The sequence below is a fragment of the Podarcis liolepis genome, assembly GCF_965112155.1.
Source record: "Podarcis liolepis genome assembly, chromosome: 14".
Classification (NCBI taxonomy): Eukaryota; Metazoa; Chordata; class Lepidosauria; order Squamata; family Lacertidae; genus Podarcis; species Podarcis liolepis.
The window spans coordinates 13,558,573-13,577,006 of NC_139569.1; the positions used below are offsets into that span (position 1 = coordinate 13,558,573).

Genomic DNA, 18,434 nt, shown 5'->3' on the forward strand with positions numbered 1-18,434 from the left:
CTTTTTATCATTTCCAGTAAAAACAAAACAAACAAAACCCCTTACTTTTACCAAGCATCTAAAGCAACAACAACTAGAGAAGTTCTGTCCAAAAGACATAAAACCTTACATCGTAAATTCATTAAAAAAAAACTGCATAAAGCAATCCCAAACAGCGGATCAGCCATTTCCAAAATGCTTGGCAGTGGAAAGAATGGTATAAATAATAACACTGCGTTGCTTATGCAGCCCAAACAGTGCCACCCATGCAGAGGCTGGAGCCATCAACGAAGTGTGAAAAAGCAGTGGAGGGGGAATTTGGAGAGGAACCCCTGCTTCACCACCACCACCACCACCACCAATATATACATTGCAGGGGGCTGGACTAGATCGCTCTTGTGGCCCCTTCCAACTCTACAATTCTACAATTCTACAAATTTTGTAAACAATGCTTGGCTGGAGAACTACATTGCAAAATTCAGATAATTGCTAATTTCAATGCAGGGGGGCGGGGCTGGGCTATGTTTCCCATATTGTTTCAGAAAGTACAAATTTGAGAGATTTGCCTTTAAGTAATAACTGCATTGAAGCCCTCCCCTGTCCCTGTCTATCACATAAGAATGTACAAAGAGCCTGCAGGATCAGACCAATGACCTATCTAGTCCAGCATCTTGTTCCTACAGTGGCCAGCCATATGCCCATGGGAAGCCCAAAAGGAGGACTTGTATGAATAGTCCTTCCAGCAGATTCACGGGACAGATATTATGGGCTGTCGCGTGAATCCGCTGGATGAAATAGCGGAAGAACGTTGCCTCAGGAGAGTGAGGAAAATTCTCAGGGATGATTCACACCCTGGCCAGCACTTTCTGGATCTCCTGCCCTCAGGCAGAAGATATAGAAGCATGATTAGTTGTGCCAACAGGGTAAAGAACAGCTTCTATCCATGGGCTGTTAGGCTGCTGAATGAAAAGATAACAACAGGGCAACTGACTTTCGGGTTTGGTGGGCGTGCGTAAGTAAACAAGGGGGATGAAGACTAAGAGAGCTGAGTGGGGAGTGCTCGTGTAATCTCACTGTATACAAGTTGTACAAGTGACAATAAAGTATTTCAATTTCAATTCAATTTCGATTCCAAAGCACACAACAAACCACCTAGTCCCATCAACTCCACCCTCTGTGGCATCTCCTTTTCTTCTCCTCCAATCCGCTCTCCCCCTGGCTTGGTTCCCTCTCTGCATCTCATTCTCTCACTCCGGGTTTCCTTTTGCCTCCTCTCCCCTGTTCCCTCTCTCCATCCTCAGAACCCCCTACATCTGTGCTAACAGGAGTTGAGGGGCTGCTTCCTAGAAAGCTGCGCCTTGAATTTGGGAGCTCAACCAACTGAAGCCAGGAGAATGGGGAGAGCAGGCCCAGGTTGCAAATAAGAAGGCGGATCCTGGCAAGCGGGGAGCTGGCTTGAGGTCCCAGTGTGAAGCCCTAGTTAATTCTTATGTAAGCCTGATATTGAATTATGCTTAGAATGGAACATTCTTAGCAGAGCACAAAACAGTCTGTGCGCACACAGCCGCTGAAACAAACGCGTTGCTGATCATGAAACCAAAATACTTCAAAAGACCCTGGCACTATCCGTTCCACGGCGCTAAGTAGAGTTGCAGCAATGGGTTTGTTTTACATCTGAGGGTTTGTTATTCACAGAATCGCAGAGCTGAGAGTTTCTGGGGGCAGGAGGAATTTTTAAAATGTTCTCAAATCCCGAATTCTTTTGAAGAGCGGCTGGCAAAAACAGGGTTTTGGAACCACGTTTCTGAAAAGTGTTGAAGGATTGTTATTTTTTAAGCATATTAATTTTAAAGATTTCTAAACCACTCTTCTTCGCCCTCCTTCAGCTTTGGCAGACTCAGTCGGCTGTATACAATGCACAGAGTAGACCCACTGAAATGAATGGACATGAGTGGTTCATTCATTTCAGTGGGTATGCTCTGCATAGAACTTAGTTGGATAAATCCCGATATTATTTATATGTTTGACAGCTTCAAGTTGAGGAAACAGTACTGATAGTTTGTGGAGAGAGACTAGCTGACTAACTTGCATTAGTCATGAAGGATGTCCCAATAAGGAAACGTACTCATTCATCCTCAGGGCTGCCTTGCAGATGTGGAGTTGTATGTACGCTACTGGTTATTACACATACACTCAAAAAAAGAGCCCCGCAAAGGTATTCAGGCCATGAATACATGACTCCTGGATGGATTAGTCAGATGCCCAGTGCGGTAAGTAGCAGGGCCCCCTCAGAGAATTTATGGCTGACAAGAAAAGTGTTGCACAACATGCTCCATTTGATCTCTCTAATCAACAGCAATAAGTATTTCCCACCTACTGGGTGAGAAAGTGAGTAAAAAAGGAACTAGTAGGAAAAGGGATGGGGGGAAGACCTACTGACTGAGCGGTAGTTTGGGGAGGATGATTAATCAATTTAGAAATGATAGTGGGCGTACAAATTTTAGGAAGAGGTGATGGAGGAAATTTCTGAAATAATAGGTGCGCTGGTGCCTTGAAACCCAAACTGTCTTTTATCCATTTGTGATGGGTTGACTGCAGACTTAATATGTAAGCCACTTACAATTTGTCTGTTAGTAGCTGCTGGCTTAGCCACATCTCAAGGCTGGCTTGGCCAAGTGGCTGATATAAGACATGGAGCCAGGATGTATACAAGGACCCAGGGAAGAGGGATGGGGGCTAGCAAAGGCTACACCAAGTCCTGCTATCTACCCGCTCATTGTGCAAAAACTCACTTAAAGGACCCCTGACCATTAGGTCCAGTCGTGGCCGACTCTGGGGTTGTGGCGCTTATTTTGCTTTATTGGCCAAGGGAGCTGGCGTACAGCTTCCGGGTCATGTGGCCAGCATGACTAAGCCACTTCTGGAGAAACAGAGCAGCACACGGAAACTCCGTTTATCTTCCCACCGGAGCGGTACCTATTTATCTACTTGCACTTTGACGTGCTTTCAAACTGCTAGGTTGGCAGGAGCAGGGACTGAGCAACGAGAGCTCACCCCGTCGTGGGGATTCAAACCACCGACCTTCTGATCAGCAAGCCCTAGGCTCTGTGGTTTAACCCACAGCGCCACCTGTGTCCCAAAAATTCACCTATCCACACATAAAGAATTATGCCCAAACGTCACTATAAGTACCGCAGATTCAGATATCCAAACATTGGGAGTTTGCCCACTTCCTTATTTCCTTGCTTGTTTCTGCTTTGCTGGTGAACGGCAGCCATTTTGGGGCAGAAACCATGCAGGAAACGAGCAAGATTAGACAAAACAGAGAACAGAAGAGATCGGACAAATCAGTGTTTTCCTTGGGCTGCAGCCACTTTAGGGAAAAACCATTGGGGGAAAAGGGGAGAATCGGACAAATCCCAAATCATAAATATTTCCATAGGAAACAATGGAAGTCGTAGACTTGTTATGTGAACATTTGCCTAATAAACGATTTCCCGGCAAACGTTCACGTAACAAGTCTACAATTTCCACAGAACACGTATACTGTAAGTGGGACCTGTGTGTATATAAATGCTGGAGGAAACAACAGGCAGAGAGGAAGGGGGGAGGTCTTAAAAAAAGAGGGCTGGAAGAACAAAAATGTGGGGCTGAAGAGGGATAACCCTTTGTGGCCCAAAAGCAGCATATAAATAAACCATAACGAAACATAACATTTCACTTGGCTCCATCAGTATACAAATTTAATAAATAAACCCGGCAAATTGGTGAGGCAGCAAAGCCCTCTCCGTCGGCCTGGCTGGACCAACCACCATTGGGCTCCTCCTCTCCCAGGAATGTCCCTATTACCATTTGCAGTACACCCCATGTTCTCTAGCGCAGCTATTATAATGGCAGGCAGGGTGTTCTGTGGGGTGAGGAAGGACTCTCAATGGATGAGGATAAGGCAACATCAGCCCTTCCAACTGGCCGGCAGTATGGAGTCTCTGGATTGGCCAAGTGTAGCCTAAGTACTATGGGCTGGGCTTTCAGCTTCCACTTGCTCAGTAAAGCTATACAGTGGTACCTTGGGTTACATACGCTTCAGGTTACAGACTCCGCTAACCCAGAAATAGTACCTTGGGTTAAGAACTTTGCTTCAGGATAAGAACAGAAATCGGGCTCCGGCAGCGCGCCGGCGGCAGGAGGCCCCATTAAAGTGGTGCTTCCGGTTAAGAACATTTTCTGGTTAAGAACGGACCTCCGGAACGAATTAAGTACTTAACCCGAGGTACCACTGTACTTGCTGATCTTCAGGTTCCAGCTTCCCATCCTTTTTGCAACTTCCAGGCTTAGATTTGGGTTTGGTCGCCCACGACGTGACCCCAGCCAGGTCCTGACCGTTTTCCTGCTGGCTACTTTTCTGGAGGCAAAAGGGGAAGGCTGGAAGCATCTCACTTCTCATAAAGACAATATGGGATGGTGCATTCTGTTTACAGTGCCTTTCTCTCCCACAGTAGAAACCCATGCACTGCTGTTGATTTTCCAAGCAAAGCAGAGACCAAACCCTCAATTTTCAAAACCTTTAACCTCTGTTGTAAAACACTAAAGCACCATATGGGTTTACGGCATCCGTAAAGGAACCAGTGAAATAGCAGCAATAACTTAGGCAAATAATTAGGTTATAAACCCACCATTAGAATGCGCCTGTAGCTGTCCCTGTCGATACCCCAAAGCTTGAGGTCTGTCTTGGCTTTAACCGTTGCAGCCCTTGGCGTTCCGTAGATGAGGGCGAGTTCTCCAAAGCTTCCTCCTTCTCCAATGCTGGTGACCCATTCTCCATTCACATACACCTGCCAGTGAGAGAAAAAAGCAATGTGAGCATCAGTGATAGCTCAGTTGGTTAGAACACAGTGCTGATAACGCCAAGGTTGCAGGTTTGATTCCCGTATGGGGCAGCTTCATATTCCTGCATTGCAGGGGGCTGGACTAGATCAGGGGTCAGCAAACTTTTTCAGCAGGGGGCTAATCCACTGTCCCTCAGACCTTGTGGGGGACCAGACTATATTTTGGGGGGGGGGATGAACGAATTCCTATGCCCCACAAATAACCCAGAGATGCATTTTAAATAAAAGCACACATTCTACTCATGTAAAAACACCAGGCAGGCCCCACAAATAACCCAGAGATGCATTTTAAATAAAAGGGCACACTCTATTCATGTAAAAACACACTGATTTCCAGACTGTCCGTGGGCCGGATTTAGAAGGCGATTGGGCCGGATCCGGCCCCTGGGCCTTAGGTTGCCTACCCATGGACTAGATGATGATGATGATGATGATGATGAAAACAATTTTATTATTTATACCCTGCCCATTTAGCTGGGTTTCCTCGGTGTCCCTTCCAACTCTACAGTTCTATGATTCTATGATAAGAATAATTCATCAGTGTTAACTTAAACATATATAGAAGGGGGACCCCGGACCTGGCAATCAAATGTGGCCCTCCAGGCCTTTCTATGTGGCTGTCATAACTCCCATCAGGCCACACCCTTCACTGGCCTTGTTTGGTACCCAGAACGTTTTGGCCTGCCTGGAATGTGTTCCTGAGCTCTGATGATGCCCCTTACTTTCCCAGATGGAGGCTAGAGAAGGGTGTGTGTGCAGAGGTCAATGTACAAAGGAAACGTTTACATTCATTTCTCTGCCAACTTTTGACATGGACTGAAGAGGAATGGTGGAGATGGCCTCCCCCTTCTCCTGAACCTTCCTGAGAAGAGGAAGATGGTATAGATTTACAACGGTGGTTTGCAGAGGGTCACAGCTCAGAGATAGAAGAGGGGCAAAGCTGGGAAATAACGGGAGAAGTGGAGCAGGAACAGCTGGCTGACGCATTATCGCTAGAGAGCATTCCAGACCCCCCCTTCTCCCAGAACACGGAGAGCAATGAAAGTAGGACAGCAGAGAGCCCAGAGGCAATTGTCCCTAAGCAGACACCGTAAGGGGTGTGGGGCTGTTGACGATGGAGAAGGGAAGGGGGGAAGATATTACTCGAAGCAACGCCATTATCCAAGAGACAGCATTTCTACGGCTCTCTCTGTGAATATTGAATAAAAGACTTGGTAAGAGCTTTTTGTCTTTCCATTACTGGCAGCCTGCCGTGAGGGAGGGGGGTCGGATTCCCTAAAGCCTGACAGCAGCCCTCAGAACGCTGCTCAGAAGAGAATGTGGCCCTTGGCCTAATTCCCCCCCCTCCGCCCCACCCAATGTATAGTAGCATAGGCTTTCTCATGTGTTATCCAAAGAAGATTGACAATTGCAAGAAATAGATTCAAACGAGAAAGGGCAATAAGAGATTCAGACCATTGCCTAACCAATGTCAAGCGTTTATCCTTCCAACTTCAATATCCATTTTCTCTTAATCCCCACACCATAGGAATATAATTTGCGAATGTCTGCAAATATCACAGATTTTTCCAAAACAAAACCCCTGGTTACCCTTAACTAAATTGGTTTTATTGAGTTAAGGGCAACCAGGGGCAAAAGATAGTGGACCCATTTGAGAAAAAAATTGAGGAAAGTCTTTATTGATGACACAAGTGTAAAGGATAATGCCTCCTCCTTCCCCATCCTTGATGTACACTAGACTATGAGACTTCTGAGTTATCTCTTCATCTCACAACCCTGTAAAGAAGAATTTTGTAATGGAAAACCTAAAGGGGGCAGAACGTATTGAGATTATCTTTATGTATAGCTATTGAGCTGTACAAAGCCTGTTATATTAATAACTTACCCTTTGTATCTGTTTTGTTTTTTTAATTTGAATTTTCAAGCAAGTTTAATACACAGATTTTTATTTTATTTTCTAAAAACCCCAATTTATGAACTTAGTTAAAGGGGAAATGACTGTTCTTCCAAAATACACGTTGCAAAATGCACATTCCAAAAAATAGCTGTCTCCCTCACATGCTATGGGTCTCTGGAAGTCAACAGTCCAGAAACAATAGCTGAGCCATTTCCTTACAGAGTCACTAAAAACAACCGCAGTGATTGGTGGAACAACCTGCTTTGCGGACAGAATTTCAAGTCTTCTTGCTTTTAGTACAAGGGCTGCATTTGCTCTTTGAGTTTCCAGCTCCCTGTGGTGTGTTGGCATCTGAGGGTTTCCCCCAACACACCCTCTTTGTAGAGTCTGGCGCGCACAGAACCAAGGGGCAGGGCTGTCACTGTCTTCCTTTTTCTGTTTCGGCAATACTGTCGGACTTGAAAGGAGAGGAGAAGGTAGCTGCAAGGAAGTTTGCAGGAAAACACCACCATTGTGAAACTCAAAAGAAATCCAGCACGGAACAGGGGAGAGATCTTACATAAAAGGGATGCCTTCCTCTCCCCCACCGCACGCCTCTGCTTTATAAATTTCATTAGTAAAGTGGAATTCAAGCAATTGCTGGGGCCGCAGGCACACAGGAAGTTGCTTTATACTGAGTCAAACTTTTGGTCCATCTAGCTCCCTACTGTCCACACGGACGGACAGTAGCTCTCTGAGGTCCAGCACAGGGGCCTTCTGGTGGCTCCCTCATTGCAGGAAGGGAGGTTACAGGGAACCAGGCAGAGGGCCTTCTCAGTAGTGGCACCCGCCCTGTGGAATGCTCTCTTGTCAGATGTCAAGGAGATAACCTACTCCACAAGCTTCCATTGACAACCGAGGGCAGCGCTGTATCAGGAAGCTTTTAATATTTAATGTTTTGTTATGTTCTTTTATTTTTCATTGGAAGCTGCCCAGAGTGGGCAACAAATTAAAATAAATAATAATAATAATAATAATAATAATAATAATAATAATAATAATAATAATTTATTTATTTAAACCCCCGCCCATCTGGCTGAGTTTCCCCAGCCACTCTGGGCGGCTCCCAATCAAGTGTTAAAAACAATACAGCATTAAATATTAAAAACTTCCCTAAACAGGGCTGCCTTCAGCTGTCTTTTAAAGATAAGATAGCTGCTTGTTTCCTTCACATCTGAAGGGAGGGTGTTCCACAGGGTGGGCGCCACTACTGAGAAGGCCCTCTGTCTGGTTCCCTGTAACCTCACTTATCGCAATGAGGGAACAGCCAGAAGGCACTTGGCGCTGGACCTCAGCGTCTGGGCAAAATGATGGGGGTGGAGATGCTCCTTTAGGTATACAGGACCAAGGCCATTTAGGGCGTCAAAGGTCAGCACCAACACTTTGAATTGTGCTCGGAAATGTACTGGGAGCCAATGCACAGAACACAGGAAAACATCAAACATTAAAAACTTCCTGATACAAGGCTGCCTTCACATGTCTTTTAAAAGTCAAATAGTTGTTTATTTACAGTGCTACTTTTCTAGAAAAAGCACTGCCATGAACACCTCTTAGAATGGCAATGGTGACCACCTGAGAGGTGCCAGAACTGAGTTCTGGTGAGTTCCATCTAAAATAAAAAGAGCGCAGTTTATTTCCTTGACGTCTGATGGGAGGGTGTTCCACAGGGCAGGAGGCACTGCCAAGAAGGCCCTCTGCCTGGTTTCCTGTAACTTCACTTCTTGCAATGAGGGAACCACCAGGAAGGCCCTTGGAGCTGGACTTCAGTGTCTGGACTGAGCAATTGGGGTAGCTATGCTTCTTCAGGTATACAGTGCCAAAGCCATGTAGGGCTTTAAAGGTCAGCACCAACATTTTGAATTGTGCTCAGAAACCACCCTTGCTCCCTTCTCTAGTGACCAAGAAGGAGCGCATAATGCAGCTGTCTGGACGTGTTGTAATTCTCCAGCAATGTGAACTTAAGAACCTGCATTCACTTCCCCAATAAAAATGTCATTTTCTAATATCAGCCTCAGAAATGAGGTGGGAAAGTGTGTTTTGGGGGTTAGAGGAACTAACACAAATGACCGGCGTGTTTGAAACAGGAAGACACTGTACTCAAAGTTTAAAACCTCAGTGCTAGGCCAGACATGGCACAGTGAATTTTGTTTTCGCGATGATGACAAAGTGTATTGATGATACATGGCCCTGTCATCCTGTCCTCTGGGCTGAAAGTTCAGCCACGCTAAGTTTACTTGCAAATCTGCCTTTTTTAAAAAAAAAAAAGAGGAAGAATGAAACATTGTCCACGTGGAAGAAGTCTATTTAAGGTCCCAGCTTATTTTAGCCTTCTGGTTTCCTGAGAAAGAATGAAGAAAGGTGAAAAATATCAGCCAAAAGGAGCACTCCCCCCCCACACACACACATACACCCAGAGACAGGGTGTGAGGGAAAGTTTTAAGAAATCTGTTTCTTAAGAGATGAAAAGGACACATGCACACCAATTTAAGTAATGTAAGAAACCAAATTTGTTATTTGGAGTAGAGCTGTGTTGGGTTCAGTGGTAAAGCACATGATTTGCCTGTATTAAGCCTGAGGTTCAGTCCTTGGCTTCTCTATTTAAATGGGTCTTGGGGGAACCTCTGTCTATGATATGGGAGAGCCATTTATTGCCAGTCAAAATGCTGGACTAGACCAAGGCAGGATAAAAAAATATATGTCTGACAATTTTGTTCTTTCAATTTATCTCCCCTATCCTGCCGCAATCTGCAGCAATTTATCATTCGTGTCTTCCTTTTAATCCTCATGAAAATTCATGGGCATTTTTAGTGCGAATTTCTCTGAATAGGCACATTTTCGCAAAGCAATGTTACCCAAACATAATGCATTTTTTAATTAATTTATTTTTTGCAGGTCATTTTCACCAACATGTGCATTTTTATGCACACTTTACTCTAATGTGTGCATTTGGGCACACATGACCTGGGGTGGAGAATGGCATTGCAAAACTCGGAGAAGTGCAAATTTCAAAGGGTGGCTTGCTTCGGTTTTCATAGTGTCTGGAAAGCATAAATTAGGTAGGTTCACCTTTAAATGCAAACTGAATCAGATTTCTCCCCCTTCCCACCCCTCTGTGACTCCAGCTACAAAGGCTGTTCCTGCAGCTGCCCAGAGGCTCCCAGGGTGGGGTCTTGTTTAGCTGCTGTAGCTGGGGGCAATGTTTAGTTTTGGTTAAGGCGTATTATTTCTGCTGCTATTTCAGTGGCTTGTGTTTTTTTAATTTTTTACTTCTGTTGTTAGCATTAGTATGAATAATTTGTGCATTGTTCAATCTAAGTGTATATCTATTTAGATGCTTTGATTAGCCTATTAATACTCATGCCCGTGGCTATTTAAACTTTGCTATGCCTTGCAACTTAAACGTTGAGGAAGGTTTATATTTTGTTATGTAAACTCTGGTGATGTAGTGAGCTGCTCTCATAGATTCATAGAACTGTAAATTTGTAAGGGACCTGAAGGGTCATTTAGTCCAGCCCAGCCATCCAACCAACCTCTGCTTTAAAAACTCAGATGAAGGAGAGCCCACAGCCTCCTGAGGAAGCCCGTTCCAATGTTGAACAGTAACTCCTTTCTTGTCTCCTCTTTTCCTGGCTAAAATACCCAGCTACTTCGACCGTTCTTCATATGGTGTGGTTTGTTCTGTAGTTATGCAAGCAAACAGTTGATGGTGATGATGAAAAAGAAGAGAGTGAGAGGCGATATGATATAGATTCAAAAATCTAAAGGGCTGCCACATGGAAGATGCAGCAAGCTTGTTTTCTCCTGTGCCAGAGGGTTGGATCTGAACCAATGGTTCCAAGTTATAAGAAAAGAAATTTCAGCTCAAAATCAGGAAGAACTTTCTGACCGTAAGAGCTGTTCTACAGTGAAACGGCTAAGCATTATTTTCTTTTTATGCAGGGAAGAAAAGGGGGAAAGAGCAAGGCTTGTAAAATGAAAGTAACCAACAGGAAGGAGGTTTAAATTTGGAAATATAGATCTGGAACTCCTCCCCCCCCCATCAAAAACACACACTTTGGAGCAGGTACTTTCAGAGGGTTTTTTTTTCTGGAAGCCCATCATTTATGTTTCACCAGATACGTTTAGGCAGGTCGCCAGGCTTCATGAGGAAGCGATGCGACTGTCTGACCACCAAGACGGAAAGAGACTTAAGCTGCTCCTCTATCTAGATTTTCTGGATTCAGAGACTTTTGAATGTGAATAAACAAGGTGACTGGAAGATCAAATGTAATAGCAAAGTAGCAGGCTTCCTAGGGATGGAAATGGGGATGCAACAGGATCTGACCGCCCCCCCCCCTACACACACACACACACACACACACACACACACACACAGTGCAGTCTTTCTCTCCTCTTTCCAGGGCAACCCAGGACTCAAAAGAACATGGTCAATGGATCATTCTGAGTAAAAGCCAAGGGCAGCTTATTTAAACATATGCAAATCAGGCTTAGCGGAAAAAGTTAACCTATGTATGTACGCAGGCGGAATACTGTCAAGAAGAACAACAACATTTTTATTCACAGTATTCTGTGAGTAATAGCATCCAGTTGCGAGAGGGGCCATTGTCAGCAGTTCAAGTGAAGCCAAGCTGTTATGCAGTGTGGTGTAGAGGTTAGAGTGTTAGACTAGGACCTGGGAGACCAGGGGAAGAATTCAACATCACACTAAGGCAAATGTGTTTCATAAGAAGGCTAGATGGAATGATTCCCCCCCTCTCCTCTCCAAGCATGGTTATGGGGGGCCCTCCCCCCCCCCCGCTGATTAGAGGTACATGGGGGGCCAGAGAGGGAGGCAAGCACCATTCTGTAAACATATGATGGAGTTGCAGATGGAGTTCGTTAGGGTTCAAATCCCCACTAGGTCATGAAGCTTGCTGGGTACCTAAGACCAGATTGAATTATGGTGCTGGAGGAGACTCTTGAGAGTCCCATGGACTGCAAGAAGATCAAACCTCTCCATTCTTAAGGAAATCAGCCCTGAGTGCTCACTGGAAGGACAGATACTTTGGCCACCTCATGAGAAGAGAAGACTCCCTGGAAAAGACCCTGATGTTGGGAAAGATGGAGGGCACAAGGAGAAGGGGACGACAGAGGACGAGATGGTTGGATAGTGTTCTTGAAGCTACCAGCATGAGTTTGACCAAACTGCGGGAGGCACTGGAAGACAGGAGTGCCTGGCGTGCTCTGGTCCATGGGGTCACGAAGAGTCGGACACGACTAAACGACTAAACAACAACAAGACCAGATGCTCTCTTTCAGCCTAACCTACCTCTCAGGGTTGTTATGAGGTTAAAATGAAGAGAAGGAGGAGCATATACACCACCTTGAGCTCCTTGGAGGAAAGGTGAGAGAGAAATGGATGCATGGATGGATGGATGGATGGATGGATGGATGGATGTATCCTAGATCAGGCTATTTGTCCATCTAGTTCAGGAGAATGAACACATGGTGCTTGTCTTATACTGAGTCAGACCACTGGTCCATGTAGCTCAGTACTGTTTTCACAGACTGGCAGTGGCTCCCTAGGGTCTCAGGCAGCGGCTATTCCTAGCCCTACCTGGAGATGCTGTTGTTTGAACCTGAGATCTTCTGTAGGCAAAACATGTGGTCCATCACCAAGATATGGCCCACTCTGCACAATGCTGACAGATGACAGCCACACAGAGTGGCAACAGCTCAGCAGCATAGTATATGCTCAGGATCCATCCCTGCAATGTGTAGTTTGACCAGTGGTCACATCCGCACTGTCCGTTTAAAGCTCAGGGCTTTCCCCCCAAATAATCTTGGGAACTGTAGTTCATTAAGGGTGCTGGGCATTGTAGTTCTGTGAGGAGAAAACCAGAGCTTCTGGGGTAGTTTTATTTTTATTAGGGTAGCTTTAGTTTATTATGGGGTGTGCTTAAATATGGATGGGGTGTGCGCAGTGCCAGATTTACGTATAAACTAAACAGGGTATAGCTTAGGGTCCCACTCTCTTGGGGGCCCCCCAAAAAAATTAAAGGGGAAAAACCTGGATGTACATTTCCAAAATATAAGATAAAAAAAACAAATAAAATAAAACCTACATACAGCAACAGTGATTTGTGTTGTGTAGGCTCCTATTTTGTTATGTGCAGATGGGTTTAGATACCTATTAGGTCCATAAATTACCATATAGCATATATCCAACACAAAAAACAGTGGCAATTTGTTGTTGACAAAGGACAGCTGGACATATAAAGGGCCCCATTACCTTCAGTAGCTTAGGGCCTCATCAAACCTAAATCCGGCCCTGGTGTGTGCACAGCCTTAGGTTCAGCAAGAGATGGAGTCTGTGGGGATGAGCTGAAGGCTTTGTAGAAAGTGCACTTTTTTGAGGAGAGTTTTGGAGGCGGCTAGTGGCAGTAGACCTTGAGAGAAGGAGCAAATGTGCACCGTTTCTTAGCATGCACAATTTGACCTGCCTTGGCACAGGATCTGGGGGTACCTAGGTGCCAGATTTTGATGCCTGTCCCCTTACTGCAGGGCAGAATAGATACCCGGCCATGCTCATGCCTCCGCAAGCCTGTTGGCTGCTAAGGTGCCACTAAGTTTTAAAAATAAAGCCAACGTTACCACACGTCTATAAACACTGCAGTTGTGATAATTGTCAAGTTTTGCCTCTCCTCCTTGACCTGCTGATGTGGCATTGCTACCTTCCTTGATAGGAACAATGAGTCACACGGATTTCCTGAGGAGTGACTTTCGGAGTGTGAGGTTTTCGATTCCGAACAATGCCAATTAGACGGTCCCCTGACACAAACAAGCACTTTTTTAAAAAGAAGAAGAAGGTGCCTCTCACTAAAATAACTGCAAGGAGCTGCTGGGCAGCTTAAAATACACCGCTTGCTTCTTGAAATAGAAGAGGGATGGGAAGAGACTTTCCGCATCAGATAACCTGATCCCTGCGTCCCTAAGATTAGCCAGTACTGAAATAAGCCACACACACACACACACACACACACACACAAATCACATTTCCAAAGCTTACTTTAAAAAACTACAAAGAGGATTTCAGAACAACAACCTCAAGCATCTGATCTTCTAGCCGTCGGGACGGAGATACAGGACGATGAAGACAAGAACGAGCCGTCTTAAGAACAGCTTCTTCTCCAGAGCGATCTCGGCCCTGAATGGGGAGCCCGGACTTTGAAAGTCATCTAATCTTCCTTGCTGTATTATACTGTATTGTTTTAATTAGTGTTTTTATAGTTGTTTTGATTTTGTGTGGAGTGCCCTACCTGGGTGGATGGAGCAGCCAAGTAATTTCGTTGTCCCCGAGAGGGGGCAATGACAATAAAGTTGTTGTTGTTATTATTATTATTATTATTATTATTATTATTATTATTATTATTATTAACAGCAGCAACAAACACCCATCAGGTTCTGCAACAAAAAATTGCAGAGTGGAATGCTCCCTGGTTGGCATTCCATCTACTCCATTGTGTTCCCTTCCCTTCATTTTTTTAAAACAGCCCATCATCATCTCATGACCTCTGGGCATGTTCTGTACATCATGGGATTTTGGGGTTCTTGCCCCCACACAAAAAAATAAAAAGGACCACTCTCCTGAATCCATTGATGCTTGCTCCAGACTGGAGGGGGTTAAGGGGATCTCTGCTTGTATCTCAACGTCATCCCTTAACAGAGGCACAATCCAGCCTGTGTGTGTGTGTGTGTGTGTGTTTCTAAAGTTCCTAAGCTGGTTTCCCTATCTGCAATGCTATCTCCCTGAATGGCATGGGACAGAACTTTCGGGTGCCCAGGCATCTATACAGCCAGGACGAATCTCCCATCTGCTTGATGAAAGGGCTCCCTTTGCAAGCACTTCCAATTCAAGGTTTAGCCCTTCGGGAGCAAGTTCTGAAGAGCACAGTGAGATTCCTGAAGATGAAACCATCAGCCCGAGGCTGCCGCTCTCGTCCTCTATGGGAAGAGGCAAGCTACACGTAAACTAAACTGGGTGATTACCGAAAATAGTCTGCTCTCCTTTCTCACGGCCCCTCGGGTGCATTCCATCTTGATAGCCTTCCATCTCGATCATCCAGTGGCAAAATGTCTTGCCTACAGGTGTGGTTAATATGGCTTCTAAAGTAATTTGTTTGCATATGATACCCCATTAACCTACTTCACGCGGACAAATAAGCTTGGCTCACGAACTGTGCCACGTGGGAAAATTGCTTCTTGCAAGCCAAGTCAGCCCCGAAGAGCTGCTCCCTTTCGGACTAGAACCTATCGTGGAAGCAAGGTTTTTAAAACTGAGCTGGGTGGACATATGGGAAGAGGAGAAGTATTTTTTAGGGCACGGTGACTTGGTTCGAACATAATACGAATGGCTCATCCACACTGAAGTTAAATGTGCCTTTGAAATTGCTTCTCTCTCTCTCTCTCTCTCTCTCTCTCTCTCTCTCTCTCTCTCTCTCTTTTACAGGAGCTACACAATGTCCAGCACATGCAAGTGGCAACACTTTGTCCCTGCAGACATGCCAAGGATGACTGGAGCCACTGCCAGTCAGTGTAGGCAATACTAAGTGGACCAGGAGGTCTGAGTGTAAGGCAGTTTTTTTCCTGTTCCCGAGGTAGCATGAATAAGATCTGAAGGGAAACCACAAAATTCCATCAGGTAAGAGGTGAATTTGCACTTACATCCACTTCTCCTTGGTCGATTACGTAGAAGTTGTCTCCTTCGTCTCCTGCAAGGAAACAAAAACAAGTTTTGATCGTTTTCACAAACCGTTTCCAAAATGGAGACAACAGACTCTCGCGCAGACTCATGGAACCAGGCAAGAGCTCCCATTTCCAACTTGTGTATTTGGTTATTTCAAAATACCACCTTATATATTCATGATCAACAGGATATCGCTGGAAATTAAAGTATTCCTGCATTTTACTGCATAGCCATCTGGCAAGTAAGCGCATGACATGATGAACTGCCAAGTATATTAACTCTCATTAACACATCTTCAATTTCAGCTTTCCTTATTAATTCTGTTTCTAGCAAAGATACTCAGGCAGCTTTTCTCAAGTGAATTAAGGCCAGCACTACAGAAAGCTCGTGTTTAGAGTGCCAGATCTAGGACCTAGGAGGCCAGGGTTGAAATTCTCATAGAGCCCAGAAGCTCACTGGGTATTCTTGGGCCAATCCTTGCCTCTCAGCCCAATCTGCCAGGGTTGTTGTGGAGAATAAACGTGAAGGCGGAGAATCGTGAGCACTACCTTCAGCTCCTTGGAGAAGGAGGTGGGATGTAAATGCAACAAATAAATAAAATAAATAAATACATGCTACACTTCTGGCTGGTGCCTTCAAAGCCCACGGGTCACTTCTCCTGGGGAGGCGATTCTTCCACCAAATAAATGGCAAACAGGTGGAAAGGCAACTAAACCTCCTTCTTAGTCATCACTTTCTCCATCCAACTGCTCTCCCTACACTTTCCCAACAGTCTAAGTCAGTGGTTCTCAAACTTTCTTCTCTGGACCACACTTTCAGAATGAAAATTTGCTCATTGCTCACATCATGCCAATTTTTTAATTGACAAGAAATACATTGGGGGGGCAAATAAACAACTCCTAGCAGTGCTTGATGGTGTTATAGAACACAACTACTTTAGAATACGGTCATGGGACATCCAGAAAATATAAAACAATGCAGCTACATAAGAATATGAACCATTCCCAAAATATAATTTTAAACTAGCCTCTTAGATATGTACCTTAAGCATGTGTACAAACTCGATGAGAAGTGCGAGCTTGCTTTTGCCAGGTAATCTTGTTTATATTAGGTCTAATTTAAGACCAAAAAAATGTGCATCTTCTCCTCGACAAAGGAAGCTTTCTCTTTTCTCATCTTTCATATTTGTCAGAGTTGAAAATCCCTGCTCACAACAACAGGTTGAGCAGAACTGTAGAGCAGCCAGAGGCATGGATACTGTCCCTGGTTGTATATCCCAACAAAATTATTTTGATACTATACTACACTACGTTGAAATGTTCAAATGCCTATTAGATTGTCCTTGAGCCTTCCCGCCATCTTCTCCTGCCAAACCCTTTGAGAACTATTGGCCTAGGTTCTGGACCAAGACTGGAAGACCTGTAGCATGTTTCTTTCTTTCTTTCTTTCTTTCTTTCTTTCTTTCTTTCTTTCTTTCTTTCTTTCTTTTTACAAACAACCAAAACCCAACAGTGAAACCCCCCAGGCGACTGATACATTGAGCATACATAATCAATAATAACATATTCAAATCGACCATATGCACAATTCTATATGCATTTACACTCCTCGCTCCACAAGGTTTATTTAACTTTTAACAATTTAATTTCCCCAAATTGTTCAAATCTACCCAAATAATTCAGTATCTTCTCAAACCAATCCTCCTCTTTCTCACTGACCTTAAACCCTTTCATTCTGTGTATCTTCACAGTTAGATATTCTAAAATTATAATATTATTCAATTTTTTCCTCCATTGGTTCACCCCTAGCTCTTTTGCATTTTTCCAATTACTCGCTATAACCTGTCTGGCTGCAGTTACCATCAATTTTACCCATAACTCGGTGCTACTCAGGCTAATAAGAACCATTTATTTAGATATTTCCACCTTCCTACCCACAATTTCCAATATTTCTGTTAAGTCGTGGGTTGACATAGCAGCCGGCACAGCGATTTCTCCAAGTAACTCTTTATTGTGGTAAGCTGAAATAGAACTGGCTGATAACAGCTCAGCCGGCCTGTATTTATAGGCAGCCGGCTGTCAACATTGTAACCACCACAGCCCAGAGTTCCCGCCTAAAATAACTGCCGCGGACCTGAGTGAAAACTATCTACAGACCTGAGTGAAAACTATATACAGTATCCCCCTGTTGGCCCAGGGGGAAACTACACTACATAACACCCCTCCCCACCGAGATAAGGCGTTAGTTACAATCGTAATGGTTTCCTTATATACAGCACTACGCGTAATGGTTCAATTAGGCACAAAAGCATATCGGTTACATTTCCCATACTTAGACCAACAGTGATACCTGTCCAACAACATAGTCCTTTAAATACGTTGGGCGCTTGGAAACTCTGCCAGACCGCCGGGGACTGGTAGCCAAGTCCGGAGGGCCACACAGTTCTCGCTGAGGCTGTGGTGCGACCCTAGGTGGCGTTGGAACCAACTCCCCTGGATCCGCTGCTGTGGGTGGAGCCTCCGCAAGTGGAGTGGTCTGAGTCTGTTCTGAAACGGCTTGGTTCGGCTCCACGCTGGCAGTTTGCGAGGAAGGTGTAGGTGGGGCCTCGCCATCTGTACGTGTCTCTTCTGGAGCCGCAAGCGCAGTTGGGGGCACCTCGGTAGTGTCCAAGTCCCCAACCCTGCGCCTAAGCTGGTCTATGTGCCGTCGCCACAAGCGTCCGTCTTCGAGTGCCACCTGGTACGAGCGAGGTCCAGTGACTCCCACTACTGTGGCTGGCACCCAAGGGATGTCCCCCACATAGTTCCGGGCAAAGACCTGGTTTCCTGGGACAAATGACCGTGGTGCATTGGCACAGCCTGGGGGTTCAGCCACGGCAAAGTCTGGGTGTAGCCGGTCGAGCGGTGAC

General features: G+C 45.0%; 1 protein-coding gene across 8 annotated transcripts in view; it reads right to left on the reverse strand.

The window, feature by feature from the left end:
• The window catches only part of PRKAR1B (protein kinase cAMP-dependent type I regulatory subunit beta), a 539,030-nt gene that overhangs the window by 464,897 nt on the left and 55,699 nt on the right, over window positions 1-18,434 (reverse strand). For all 8 annotated transcript variants that reach the window (XR_014518920.1, XR_014518921.1, XR_014518922.1 and 5 more), the window contains 2 exons: window positions 15,505-15,551; window positions 4,653-4,811 (listed from right to left, as the gene is read on the reverse strand). Coding sequence is in view for 5 of the 8 variants with exons in the window: in XM_083474488.1 (XP_083330614.1) it covers window positions 4,653-4,811; window positions 15,505-15,551 (206 nt within the window). In the remaining 3 variants the exon portion in view is untranslated. The remainder of the gene's footprint in view (window positions 1-4,652; window positions 4,812-15,504; window positions 15,552-18,434) is intronic.